The 15,084-nt window shown below is 41.0% G+C and overlaps 1 protein-coding gene across 1 annotated transcript in view; it reads right to left on the bottom strand.

Annotated features, from left to right (window-relative positions):
* C8A (complement C8 alpha chain) overlaps nucleotides 1–15,084 on the bottom strand; it is a 63,292-nt gene that overhangs the window by 31,495 nt on the left and 16,713 nt on the right. Inside the window, exons 3-7 of the mRNA XM_050751602.1 lie at nucleotides 11,466–11,610; nucleotides 10,346–10,493; nucleotides 4,919–5,108; nucleotides 2,909–3,109; nucleotides 574–814 (exon numbers count right to left, since the gene is read on the bottom strand). Coding sequence (XP_050607559.1) covers nucleotides 574–814; nucleotides 2,909–3,109; nucleotides 4,919–5,108; nucleotides 10,346–10,493; nucleotides 11,466–11,610 — 925 coding nt within the window. The remainder of the gene's footprint in view (nucleotides 1–573; nucleotides 815–2,908; nucleotides 3,110–4,918; nucleotides 5,109–10,345; nucleotides 10,494–11,465; nucleotides 11,611–15,084) is intronic.

The following is a 15,084-nucleotide window of genomic DNA, read 5'->3' as shown; positions in this document are numbered from 1 at the left end:
ATTATCAAGAATAGGTTGGAAGGGGTGAGCCCGCCGCCAGAGACCATTTGGGAGCTGATGCAGTAACAAGTGAAAGATGAGACCCCAGCTTACCTCAGCAGCAGTGGAGATGGAGGACAGCAGAAGAATCAGAGAGAACTGAAGCGCCTTAGAGATCTACCGGAGTGAAGGAGAAGGAGGAGTCTGAGATGAATCTAAGTTTCTAGCTTCACTGACTGACTGTGTGGTAGTTCCATTAACCAATAATACTACATTTAAAACAAGTTTTCACATTTTAATTAACAAAAATGCCCCCAATTTTTTTTTAAATAAAAGTAACTATGATACAATAGGAAGCATATAGTTTTAGGGGGCTAGACAAGTCTGAGCTCAAATCCTGTTTGTGGTGCTTATTAGCAAGTCTCACTCTTCTGGATCTCAGTTCCCTGGGAATAATAATACTTATTCTATCCTATAGAGTTGTCCTAAAAACTAAATGAGATCACCCATGGCTCATAGTCAGTGCTTAGAAAACTTTAAACCATGACTTGGTGTCTGTGTTGACTACCGTGTACATAGAGCTGCTTTACTTACCAAGAGATTCCATTTTTGCTTTGTCAATCACCAGGATATATTCATAAGTGCCACCCATGGATCCAGATGTGATGTAATGGGTGCCATAGTCATTGATGAACTTGGCATACATGCCATAATTGTACTGATCTGGAAGCTCCATTAATGACTGCAGCATTCCTTCATCCAGCATAATGTTGTCCCTCCTCATCTTAAAATGGGCAGTCTGCACCTTTGTGAAGATTCTCATGAAAATGAATTTCTGCCAACAACCGCCATTGAATAAAGCAAAGGAAAAAAGAGAGCATATATGTTACCATTAGAAATAATGCAAAAGGTTGCTGGGCATGATGGCTCATGCCTGTAATCCCAGCACTTCGGGAGGCCGAAGCTGGCGGATCACGAGGTCAGGAGATTGAGACCATCCTGGCCAACATGGTGAAACCCCATCTCCACTAAAAACACAAAAATTAGCTGTGCGTGGTGGTGCATGCCTGTAATCCCAGCTACTCGGGAGGCTGAGGCAGGAGAATCGCTTGAATCAGGGAGTCAGAGGTTGCGGTGAGCCAAGATCGCTCCAGCCTGGCGACAGAGCAAAACTCCATCTCAAAAAAATAAAATAAAATAAAATAAAATAAAACAAAATAAAATAAATTAATAAATAAATAAATCGAAATAATGCAAAAAGTCAGCTTTTAGTAGCTGTAAGAAATACATATATATAAACACACATATGAAGAAGAGGAGTAGCCAGCCTGGGCTGGCTACAAATACATGTAACGGAGTACTACCGTATTTCACAAATACATGTAACGGAGTACTACCATATTTCACATTAGGTACCAATGTATGCCAGACTTGCCCCACACCTCCATCTCTGTTCCCACTGCCCCTGCCTAGGTCAAGTTCTCATCAACTCTCACCTGGGTGAGCTACTACAATGGTTTCTTCATTGTGCTTCACCCTTCTGTTCTTTGCCCAATCCATTCCCACCCCCACACTTCTCCCAGTGCTAATCAAAGCATTGCATTGGGAAACTTCCTATGCTAATATTAAGTATCCATTAAAAATTGTGTTTAAGATATCTTTAATGACATGCTGAAATGTCATTCAATTGGAGTTGTTGAGCAAAGATCTACAATGCCTATAGCAGCATGCATTACACTAGGTGCAGAGGACATAATCTTGCATGAGATAGGCTCCTGCCCCCCTGGAGTTCATATTCCAATAGTAATCTTGAACTAAGTAATAAAGAAAAGCAGGGTCCTTATAGATATAAAAAAAAGAGATAGCACTGGAAGAATTTTGGATTGGTTTTACAGGAAGATGGCCACCTATGGGCTTTACTTTCAGGCAATAGAAACCTTGATTCAAAGTGATGATGGAATTTTGAGGAGTCCACATGCTTTTAGAAAAGTCCATATTAACATGCTACAGATAACTCTTAGAACAATATAGGACTTTACCTTCAGTTCAATAGCTAATTCTTTGGCAAAGCTCTAGGACTCAATTTATGTGTGTTGAGTAAGTTAATTTTTATAACTATATTTTCATCATTCAAGATAATTTTTGAACCCCAACTGGATCCATAGTCTTGGTATTAATGCTATTGAGAATTTTTAGTAAGCTTCTAATTAATTCAATAAATATTCCCCTGGCCACCTGATTACCTCTCCAACCTCACCACTCCCTGTTTTCCTTTCCCACCCTGTGTTTCAGCTGGCTGAAGTACTTTCAATCCCAAGTTTTTGTGTGGCTTCCTCATCTCCAGTCCCTCGCACATGCTGATTTCCATGTCTACAGCATCCTTCTGCCAACTTCTGTCTCCCTTTGTCTGGACAATTTGTACTAATCTTTAGATCTAAGCTTAGATGAATGTTCTTTCCTCAAGGAAGCGTTTCTTGACCCCTCAGGATGATAGGCACTTAATGGTGAAGGTTTGCTGGAAAAATGAAATTTTTTTTTCTGGCATACCAGCCCTTCTATCTTTTTGGAAAAGCAAGGCTTGCTTTACAATTCTTCCAAGCGAAATTTAGAGGGTCCAGCTGTTTCTCTTAAAACATTACCATTCTACACATTTCCCTCTATGCTCCAGGTAACCACGAAAAAGGAAGGGGGTGGGGGGGGCAAAGTGATAAGAATCCTAGTCTTATCATTCAATTTTATTCCCTTTGTGATGATTCTGTGTGCAAAAGCGTAATAAGAAAAACAAACCTGATTACCACTGATCAGACATTTCCAATTACACAAGCAAATTAAGGTTCAATTACTACTGTACTTTTTAATGCAATTAAGGTAATACGTGTTCAGTGTATATTATGGAATACTGTGAGACACAGACATTATGTTTGAATACCTTCTCATTATACTTGTTTAATTCTTTCAAGAATGAAGCATCTTCTGACTTGGATACACCTACACCCACCATTAAAGGGCTGCCAGCTGGGCCTATGCCGATGGTCACTCCAAATGAGTCAGACTTGTCTTTTCTAACTTTAGAAAGAAGGTCATTTGCATTATCATACAACTCTGAGGAGATTCCAGTATCTGCCAGGGCCTGAAAAAAAAATGAATGGATGTTAGCTTTGTGCACATAGAGCCATTTCTCAATTCATATTTAATACTTAAATCTTTGCTTGGTAAAATATCTAAAATTTTAGATTATGGTAGGCAATTCTTTTATAAGGCAATCCAGTCATTAGACTGATACTTATTAAAATATAGAAATCATAGCATTGTTAGTGTTTAGTGGTACTGATAAAACATTTATATACCACATGTGCTTGCACACACACACACGCACACGCACACACACAGATGATTCTGATCAAATGCTATATTGCTCTGAGCATGGATTTCTTTCTGGCTGGCTTATCCTTCTAGGAGAGAAGGCTGGCTGCTTGTCTTTGCAATAGTGAGATACAGAAAGCCACATATGGGCAGGAGCCTGGGAGGAAAGAAGCAAAGGAAACCTGCAGATTATGATTGTCTTAGGCAGTGGTATACAGGATTTCATTTCTCTGCTGACTTGAACTGAGGCCTGGGCTTGGCCTTGTTTGAGTCAATGAAGTAAGCCTTAGGAGCCTGTGAGTAGTTTGCTCTGCCTCCATTACCTTGAGTCCCTGAGTGACTGTGATGGTCAGATTCCTTTCTACCTTAGGGTGGACAAGTAGCATAAGCAAGGCGTTGTTGCTTCAGCTGCTGAGATTTGAGAATTCTTTGTTCCCAAAGCACTTAGTTCATCTTGCTGATACATAGGCCCAAGACCTTCCTCGAGATTAGGAACATGGCGTTGTTTATGTCTTCCACATTGGTTTACCATTGGTCTGATAGAGAGTAGAGGTTGGAGTGGGGTTGGGGGAGAAAACTTCTTAAAAACAGACCCTATAAGCTTGGCCTTATTTTCTGTCAGTATTTTGTTCAGAATCCTAGGATCCTACTATCTCCCTCTAGAAGTGAATAATCTATCTCCTCCTCTAAATGCTGTGCAGCCTGGACTTAATTCAGACAGATCTGGGTTTAAGTCTTGTCTCTGCCACCAACTGCAGTGGAGTTTGATCCTGACACTTTCTCCCTTTGTGTTTCTTTTTCTTAATATGTAAAATGAGGCAATGATAATATCTATCCCATTGTGTTGTGAGGGTTAAATGGGACAATTTGTGTGAAAGTAGAAGATCTGACACATGTTAAGCATTCAATGATGTTTGCCATGTGGATGTTTCACCCAAAGGATGAGGGGTAAGAAAATTAATGGCCACGAGTAGGCTCTTGACTGATCATGAGCTCCAAGTGACCAAGAGACCACCAAATCGTAGAGATGGAGAGGGTCTTAGTGATTGTCAGCAATTTGCAAGCGTTTTTATACAGAAGAACCTTTGCTTCACACAAAATCACATACAAAGAGCCAAGACATGAAAATGATCAGCGTGAGATGCCTTTGGTGAAACGAAAGTATAGGTCTCAGAATCCTGCTCATCTACGCCTTGTCCTGCCCTACACTCTACAGATTAGAAAACTGGGCCCAAGGAGGGCAGTGGGTTAGCTGCTAACAGTCTTGTATATAGTCTAACAGAACCACAACTTGGAAATAGGTCTTCTGATTGGCAGCCCAGAGAATAGGGCCTCAGATCTATTTTACTGATTTTGGAATGGAGCCAAGATTTAACAGGTGGGTAGCCACATTTATGATCTGCCTCTCAGCACCCTTCAACACTAAGTATGTGTGGGGATGGGTATGAAGGAGACTCCAGCCACCAGCAAACTATAGAAAACAAAAGCTTCCAGAGCAAGCCATCTCCACCAATAAGCCTCTGCCTCTCTGCCACCTACACCACAGTGGCCTGAGAGCCTCCGTGTTCAGACTTACTTCAAAGTGGTACTTCAGGAAGTTGTAGGGTTTCCGAAAGTATTTCTCGTCATCTCCATAGTAAAGACGTTCACACGTGGGGTCATATCGAAGCTCCCTCCATTCCCCATTGTATACCGTCTCACACTGGCCCCCATAGTAAGTGGCATCGTACACACTCTGAGCATCTTCCTGGGTCAGGATATTGTACCTACATTGAACAAAGCAACTTCTAAATAGCTAGCGGATGCTGGGTTTTATACCTGGGTGATGGGATGATCTGCGTATTAAACCACCATGGCACACGTTTTCCTATGTAACAAACCTGCACATCCCGCATATGTACCCCTGAACTTAAAATAAAAGTTGGAAATTAAAAAGCAAAAGCAGCTTTTAGGAGAGAGAATTAGAAAGGCAAGGTGGCATATAATGTCATCTTCTGAAAGATGTTGTAGCTGGTTCAAGTAATAGTTTCTCAATCTATGTTCTGTGGAGTCCTGGGGTTCCTCCAAGTAGCTTATGGGCCACTTTAGGTAACACTTGGAGACTAAATGGGCTGGCCTGAGCCTTCAGTTTTCCTTTATCTAGATCATCTAGACAGTCCTATTTAGCATCTAGAATCATACTGCCACACAAGCAGCCCTAAATATTTGCTGAATAAGTTAGAGAAGAATATGTGCAATTATCATGAATCCAAGGGCAGCAGCCAGACAGTCTGGGCTCATTTCCCATCTCTGCCACATCTAGCTGTGTGACCTCAGGCATATCATTTAGCCTCTCTGTGCCTCAGTTTAGTCATTTGTAAAAAGCAGTTCTTAAATACTACTGCCCTCATAGAGTTAAATGAATTGAAACATGTAGAGAAATCATAATTGTGCTTAGCATATACATCAAGGACTGAATAAAGGTTGCTGTTGTGGTAATTGTTAGTATTAAGTATAATTGTTAGTATAAGAGCTCTGCTGACAAAAAAAATAACTTTGAAATACGGGATGCAATTCATAGTGCTAAGGTCGAGAATCTAATCCTCAGAAAGGCCGTTATCTTTGAGGCAGCATGGGATGTTGGAAGGTGCACAGTTTAAAAGTCAGGGAGACTCCTGTTTAATTTCCAGCTTTGCCACTTACTAGCTGTGTGACTTTGAACACAGTCTAGAAGCTCTCTGCATTTCATTTTCCTCATTTAAAGAATAGACATAATAATATCTACCTCTCATGGTTTTTGTGAAGCTGAAAGTATGAAACTAAAACAGCAGTAAAGTACATATTAGGCATTCAACAAATTATACTTCCTTTTCCCTAGCCCAATACTCTTCCAGAAATATTTCTCCATACTTCCCTTTCTAGAGTATTTAAAAATCATCAGCCCAGGTTCCATGTTTTAGGATATGGATGGTTTTACCATATTCAGGTAAAATAATGTCAAGCAGATGAAATACAACTTTAATTTTCTAAAAAGGGAAAGTTAACAGAACAAAAACAGTAGAGTTGGCTAAGAGTTCTAAGACCTGATAATCAAAGCCTCTTATGTTACAGACAATATAGTTATTGTTTGTTTTTTGTCTCTCAAATTCCTATTTAACCTTAAGGAGCTAACTCAAATGTTGCCTTCTGTCAACAGCCTTCTTTGAATGCTCTGGACAGTCTGCTGCTTCCTCCTCTGTGTTCCCAAGGCATGCAGTGACTACCTGTAGCATAGCGATCATCATGATTGTTTATGGCCTCTGTGAAAAGGCACAAGGCATGAAAGGAGCAGGGGATAAATTGCGAATAAAATCCACCTCAAAGGAATAAGTGGATAATTATAGAGCACCTGGCAGATTGTAGAAATTCAATGTATGTTAACTTCCTTTTTCTCTTTTTTCTCCTTCTCTTTCTTCATATTAGTGTAAGTGATATAATAATAGCTACAATAAATTGAATACATACTCTAGTAGACATTTAGCATATATTAGCTTTCAACCTCATGACAACTCTGCAAATGCAGAAATTGAAGATCAGAAAAATTAAATAACTTGCCTCTAGTCATAGCTGGATTTTTTTCCTAGATTTTATTGATAGTAAAATCTGGGTTCCTTTCCTTCTACTTCCCCTGAAGTTTCTATCTTCCTGACCATTGAACATGTTTCTGCCTGTAGCTTATAAATATAGCCTCTTAACAGACCGAAAAAAACTCAAAGAAACAGTATTCCCTAAGAGTATACTATAACCTCTAAGCATGAAGCCTATATATATATATTTGGAAAAGCTGGTTGTGAAAGCCCCAGTTAAAAGGGAAAGGTGTAGTCAAAGAAGTTCTACCTTTTGGAAATCTACTATGCAGAAATAATCACACATGTGTACAAAACTACGTGTACAAGAATGTCCACAGCGCATTGTTTGTACTAGAAAAATATGGGAAAGAATCTAATTATCTTTTAATAGGAAGTAGTCAAATAAATTATTATATAATTATACTATAGATGAGGAGTTGAAAATTCTTTTTTTAATAAAGGACCAGATAGTAAATGTTTTAAGCTTTGCAGGTCACAGGGCTGTGTTGCAACTACTCAACTCTGTCATCGCAGGGTGAAATCTGTGTTCCAATAAAACTTTATTTGTAAGAACAGCAGGCTGAATTTGGCCTTCAGGCCATAGTTTGCTGACTATGTTATAGAAGAATGTGATGCTTATTAAAAAGAGAGAGAAATTTTGGGGGAAATCTTAAAACTGTACTATTAAGTAAAAACATGCAAGTTACAGACAATATGTATAGCACGATCATACTTATGTAAAATATACCTATGTCTAGAATGCCCAGTACACACAGGTATATTTTCTATGCAATGCATATTGTCAGTGCATTTTTTATGTAATCTGAAAGTATCTTCACCAAGCTGTTAACATGGGTCAGCTCTAGGGAGGGAACGGAGAGAGGGCTTTTGGATGGAGTGCAGGCAAGAGAGGATGGAAGAAAACTCTCAGTTTTTATTTCAAACAAGTATTACTTCTCTAACAATAAGTAAACATTTTAATCTGGGAAATGAATTAGAAAAAAATAAGAGCATGAAGGGCCTCTGAGATCTGAGATAAATAGAAGAACCATCAAACATCAGTGGTTAGAGTGGAGCAGGACCATTTTACTAGTTTCAGTATTCAGTGTGGGTGAAGCACACTGTTCAGAAAGTGTATTTGAAATGTTTCTAGTTAAATCACGTGGGAGAAGATCCATGGTCTGCCAATAAGGAAGGGATTATTTTTCATTTCAACATGTCAATATTTCACACTTCTATTGTTTATTCTACAGTCACTTTTGAAATCAACAAGAATCTCCTTTTATGGATGTTACGGGTTGGATTACGTCTCCCCAACATTCATGTGTTGAAGTTCTAACTCCCAAAGCCTCAGAGTGTGAGTATATTTGGAGGCAGAGTCCTTAAAGGGGTAATTAAGTTACAGTGAGGTCATTATGGTGGGCTGTTATCCAATGTGAGTGGCGCTCTTGTAGGAAGGGGAAATTAGGACACAGATATGTATAGAGGGAGGAACATGTGCAGACACAGGAAGAGGGCAGCCATTGGCAAGCCAAGGAGAGAGGCCTCAGAAGAAACCACTCTGCTGACACCCTGACTTCAGACTTCTCGTCTCCAGAATTGTGAGAAAGTAAATTTCTGCTGTTTAAGCCACTCAAGATGTGGTGTTTTGTTATGGCAGTCCCAGCAAACTAATACTGCTGGTATGAAAGAACACAGAATTTTCTCATCTTTTTATGTGTGTATATCTACATGCACTTACAGAGGTCAATTCCATCAAGTAGGTGGGCTGTGATCTCAGAGCAATTAACCATAATGAATGAGGACTGCATTCCATGGAACCCCCACTTGTCCTTGAGTGGGCTGCAACAGGGCTGAGTCACTCTGTGACAGTTACTACATCTCATCATTTCCTTATCTGTAAAGATCCAGCTGATCATACTGATTTGTTTCAATTCAACCAATATTCAGTGAGAGGCTATAGGACAAGCTCTGACACGGGGGCTAAAGAGATGAAAAAGCTGAGTCAGAAGCAACCTCTGCCCTCAAAGAGTTTATTTTCAAGTTAGGAGACAAGATCCTAGGCAAAAACAGAGTGGCAGTACTAGAATGTCACTCTGAGCTAAGCCCTGTTCTGGTACTGGAGAAGCAGAGATGACAAGGAGCCCCTAGCCTGGGTAGATAGACACCCCAACAGACGTCCCCAGCCCTGTTGGGTAAGAGCTGTGAGAATAAGACTTGCAGGAGGCTCTGGGAGCAATGGGAGGGGACTAAGTCAACCCAGGCAAAGACAAGAGCAGGGGAGGGGGCTGTTACAAAGACTACCTAGGGGAGATGGTACCTCAGTGTACTAGTCTGCAGGGGCTGCCACAACAAAATACCATGGACTAGGTGCCCTACACAACAGAAATTTATTTTCTCATAGTTCTGGAGGCTAAGAGTCCAAGATCAAGGTGTTGTCAGGGTTGCTTTCTGCTGGAGGTTCTCTTCCTGTCTCAAAGACAGCCGCCTTTTTGCTGTGTCCTTACATGTCTCATTCGCTATGCATGTGTGGAAAGAGAGAGATCGCTGGTGTATCTTTCTCTTCTTATAAAGCCACCAGTCCTCTTGAATTAGGGTCCTACCCTATGACCTCATTTAATCTTAATTACCTCTCTAAAATCCCTATTTCCTAATTCAGTCACATTACGAGTTAGAGCTTCAATATATAAATGTGGGGGTAAGGGGAGACACAATTCAGTGCAGAACATTAGATAAGGAGTTACCCAGGTAGGAATTTGGGAAAGAATATTCCAGGAAGAAGGAACCAAATTGCTTAAGGCTCAGAAGGAAAGAGTGTGATGCATTCAAGGAACTGAACCTGAACATAAGGTGAATGAAGAGAAGTTAGAATCGAGGCTGATTTCATCTCAACAGATAAAGACACTGTGCCCTGAGAGGTTTAAGTAAGCAATGGGAAAGTGGGGGTTAAAGCCCCTCTCTGTCTCAGCCTGAGCCCATTGTCTTTATGTTGTGTCACACCATTAGTCCTGGTTATCGCAAGCCTCTACAGTGCAAAGCAGATTGTGAACAGGGCTATTGGAAAGGAAAGGGCTGGGACCAGAGAAGAGCTATCTTTCTGAAACATCAGGAAGGCTTCATGGAAGCTGTGGCTTCTTAAATGGGCCTTAGAAACAGCATTGGGGTGAAGGGAGATGAGCAGTAGGGTAGGTGTACTAAAAGAGAGGAGGACTGTCAGGCAGATACATGGGGAGATAGCATGGGCAGTGTCACATAGGTAGGACTGGGCAAGTCATCTCTGGGGACAATGAGAGTAGCTCACAGCATGCACTCCAGAGGAACCCTACAAAATGGCCCCCTTCTGTCCTCAAAACTAATGCTCACAATTAAAGACAAATCATTCCCTGCTCCTAAATAGCTAGTAGGCAGGCCCTCACCCCAAGGCTGCCTTCTGTGATCCTGGAATTGGTTCGTACTGGCTGCAGTCTTCGTCAATGGCCCTGACATCTTCACAGTCGTCCTCATCAGAGCCATCAAGGCAGTCCTGGTCTCCATTGCACACGAGGTGGCGTTTCAGGCAGCGACCTGGAGAGGAGAGACTGTGGCTGCTCCCGGGGTTCCCCTATCCCTCCAGACCTACACCCACAATCAGTAAGTCCTTTTTGCCTCAGAAATAAACCTCCCATCTGCCCCATCCTCTTTCTGTTCTCACTGCCTCTGCCTTCCTTCCAGCCTCATGAGCTCCCGCCTGCAGCCCCCCAGCTTGGGCATTGCCTGAGTTTCTATCTCTCTCTAATTCTCCACATTGCAGCCCTAGTAATCTTTCTAAAATGCCAGTCCCTGTAATCCCTTGCTCAGTATCCTCCAGTGGCTCTCCATTCCGCTTCTTCCAAATGCCACAGTCTAGACCCTACTTGCCCATCACCTACCTGCCCATCACCTACCTCTCTTCCCAAAGCCCTGAGGCTGCAAACATTCTGGGCTGATTGGAAGTCTCTGATCCCCATGCTTTTGTACGTTCTTTCTCCTAGAAAGTTCCATTTTGTTTCACAAGTCTCTACTCAACTACCATTTTGAAGCCCACCCAGACTGCCCAAAGCAGATTTGGGAACCTTCTGCTAGAAAGTCCCACTAGACCATGCACATGTATGTGTCCATGGCTATCACACAGTATCTTAATTAGCTCCTTCTACGTCTCCAGACTAGGAGTACATCACGGTAAGGTGCATTATTTTTTTCATGTCTATATTAACAGCAGGTAGCTTACTCCCTGGCACATAATAGGTGGCCAATAATATTTGTTCAATGAGTGGATGAATGAATGAATTGTATCTTTTTCTAAATGAATCAACAGATGTTCCTACAAAGTTGAATCAAAATTACTTGGGCTGCTGGCTTGGCTTAAAATGCGGATTCCTGGGACCCATCCCAAACCTACAGAATGGCAACCTTGAGAGGAAAGGCTCAGGAGTACGCATTTTAATAAGCTCCCTGGGGAAGTGTTTCACATGCCACTTTTGACAGGTACAGCTGTTATCCTGCTGGAATGCTACTCACCTGTCTCCTTACACTGGAAATCCTGTCCACACCGTGCTTGCCTTATACAAGGTGTAGAACTGGAGCAGCTGGCTTGATCCCAGACATCACCACTGCAGATGGTTCCCCCAAACTTGTTTGGCTGCAAGAGGCTCCGGTATCGGTACTAAAACAGATTTTGAACCAGAAACATTCTTGTCAATTAATCAATCAATCAATCAACCAAGATTTGTGCAGCCAGGTCTCAGCTCAACATAAGAAATAATTGCCTAATGATTGAGAGCCTCCTGTAAAGCTGTCTTTTGAGGGATGAGTGTGCATAAACAGGGGTGTGTCACCAGAAGTGGCACAATCACCCACTGGAATGTTGAATAGGGCCTCCAAGCATCAAATGAAAGGCTTGGACAAGATATTTCTAGGGTCTTCCTACTTACTAGGGAGAACCTTTGTTCCCTCTTCTTGAAGAAGTTAAATTCCTATTCATCTTTCAGTAATATTCTGCAGGTTGCTCACTCCCTCTCTACTAGCACTTGGCATATGAAGTTGCAATTGAGTATCCATGTAGTTCTCCATCTCTCCCACCAGACTATGAGCAATTTGCATATTGGGGGTGGGGAAGAGAGGACCATGTCTTATTTGGCTTCGTACGCTTGGCACTTGATCTAGGGTCAGGTACTCAAGAGGCACGTTTAGAAGACATCTGTTGCTTTTTTATTTGCAACATTTCTTCTGGTCCTGGAATTCCCCTCTTTCTTTGGGATATATCTTGAATGGTTCAGGTGGGAATGACCTCACCTCCTCAGTCACAGGGATGTGTGGGTATGAACCAGGCCTGGTCCATCAAATCATCACATCTGCCTAGTTGTAATCATTGCTTCAGGGATTGGCACATAACTCAATCCCATCCAATCAAGTTCTCTCTGGGGATTTTCTTTTACAAAGAGACAGCTTCTTTTTCCTGGAATTGTTGGAAACAATTGTAGATGCCTTGCCTATTATGCAAAAAGCACCCATCCAAGAGATAGAGAGACAAAGAGAGACAAAGAGAGCTCTGAAGACATCATCTGAGTCCCTGGGTCCACCTTTGACTGCAGATAAATAGACACTTGACAGAAGGAAGAATTAAAATGCACGCCAATCTTGGGACTTTAGAGTTTCATAATCATGTTTTCTGTATAGCGTAGTGTCAGGCACTAGTGTAGAAGGAGGAAGCTGAACACTAGGATATTCAGAGAAACATGAGGTTCTATTCCTGCCTTCAAGAAGCTTAGAGTCTAGTTAAGGACATAAAATGTGTAATAATACAAAACATGCAGCATGGATAGCAACCACACAGTGGCTGAAAAGGAAATGTGCAGCCCTGTATTTCCTGCTGTCTCTCTCCCTGGCTCAGCCCACAGGCCCCTTCCTTTAAGAATGTTAGTGTGTAGGTAAGAAAGCAATGATTTGAGCAGCAAAAGAAGTGGGTTTCCTACCTCAATCAATTTCTTACTTGCTGTGTGAGGTATCAGTGTCTGGTACTTTGTTGCTCAGTTTCTAAATCTGTGCAATGAGGTGGGTGAGCTAAATGACTCACCTAATTATAATGACTAATATCCTTTCACCTGTGTCCTGAAGTTGACAGAGCATGGACATGAGGATTAGATGGACTTGGGTTCAGGTCCCAGATTTTCTGACCAACTGCCCGTGAGCAAGCCACTTCCCTTTTCTGAGCTTCTGTCTTCCACTGTGTGAAATGGGTGTAATGGCACTTTCCCTTGAAAGGACTGTGTGATCTCTGAGTAAGAGAATGTGTGAAGAAGCCCCCAGCCCTGTTACTGGTATATTATCGGTGCTCAATAAGCAGAGGTGGTTTTCACATTGTTATTGTAATCCATGTAGTCTTTCCAGGTGATTCCACGGGTGATTTGTGGAGCAGTGCAGCTCTCCTCTCTTCTTGCCCACCTCTGTCTCCTTAGCTGCTCATTAGCAAAGTGGCAAAGTTAGCAAGGAGAGGTGAAGATCAAACCTGTCCATAGGCCTGTCCTGCCTTTCGGTTAATAACAGCAGTAACAGATTTGTAAACTCTGTGGGAAGAGACTGTAATTAATGACCAGTTGGAGAATATCAGTATATTTTAATTTTCCACCCATACTCTTGCCCCTCAGCACAGCAAATAAAGGAGTGATCAGCATGGAAACATAGAGACAATTTTCTTTCTTTCTTTCTTTCTTTCTTTCTTTCTTTCTTTCTTTCTTTCTTTCTTTCTTTCTTTCTTTCTTTCTTTCTTTCTTTCTTTCTTTCTTTCTTTTCCTCTCTTTATGTCAGTTTATTTCTAGACGTGCCTTCCAAGAACACGGGTTTATCTGTAATTTCCTCTGTTCCGAAGTGTTTAGTCATTCACATTCTTTGAAGTGTAACTGCTATCCACGTTAAATACATTTCTATAATTTCCTTACATGACACTATGACTTCTGCCAAATATATCTTGTTCATTGTTCCTAAACATACTGTGTTTATTTCTGGCTATAGACTCTTGTTCATGGTTTTTCTTCTTAGGATGACTTCTCATCTCACTTTCAAATCTTTCCTTCCTTTAAAATACAGCTTAAAGCCTGTTTTCCACCATGAGGTCTTTTAGAACTGTTCAGCCTCTTTCCCACAATTCAAACCCCAAAGGTTTGACTTTCTTGTGAACTCGTATAGATCTTATTGTCTCCATTTTCTGCTTGAAACTTAAGATATATTATCTTAAATATATTTTCTGTATTTTTCTTTTATCATCAACTAATGCTACACGTTATTTGAAGGAAAGCGTCTCAGACTTTTTAACATGGCCAGCACTGAGTAGATATCCAGTCAATGTCATAAGGAGAATGGAATATCTAACAAGGACATTATGCATGGAATACTGCTGTCCAACTCAGATGACTATTTGCCATTACGTGATATCTATTTTGATTACAGCTTTTTATTATGAATATGTTGTGCTTATAATTCCACTTCATTGAGAATGAGGTTGGGAGTGAATTGTAAAGGTATTTATCCAAGATCCAAAGAAAGAAAATATTGGTGCTTGGAATATTGCAGTTAGGTCATTCTAAACTCCATTTTTGCTTCTTTGACAAAAGAGCAAATTTGAGCCTGAAAACTGGTGCAAGGATACCTTAGCATATCTGTTGTACATGTTATAGGGTGAGGAGTTCACAGTTAAATGAGCAACAGGGATCTGGTACATGTCACTGTTCTGCAGTGCTTTCATGGTGACTTATAGGAACAGATTTAATATGGTTTAGTAAGGGCTTGAGCTTCTCCAAACAAATAACACACAACGTTGTTTGAAATCAGACACAGTAGCTACTTGCCTTTGAGTACTCCTTCTTTGAATTAGCAGCCAATTTTCTCTATTACTCTAAAAATTGTATTAGATTTTTAAAACCTGTAGCTACCAATTTGATAGTGGTGATAGTGGCTACCATGTATTGAGCACCTACTATTGGCCAAACACTTTACATTCCTTATGTTATTTAATCTTCACAAGTTTATGAAGTTAAGTATACTATGGGAATCCCATTTTGAGCTGAGTTAGAATTCCAGCTCTGCCACCTACTGTATATGCATCACTGGGTCAACTACTTAACATCTCTGATCCTGTTTTCTC

Source organism: Macaca thibetana, chromosome 1, assembly GCF_024542745.1.
Source record: "Macaca thibetana thibetana isolate TM-01 chromosome 1, ASM2454274v1, whole genome shotgun sequence".
Lineage (NCBI taxonomy): Eukaryota > Metazoa > Chordata > Mammalia > Primates > Cercopithecidae > Macaca > Macaca thibetana.
The sequence above is the reverse complement of the archived record's forward strand: the minus strand, read 5'-3'. Positions and strand labels throughout refer to the sequence as shown.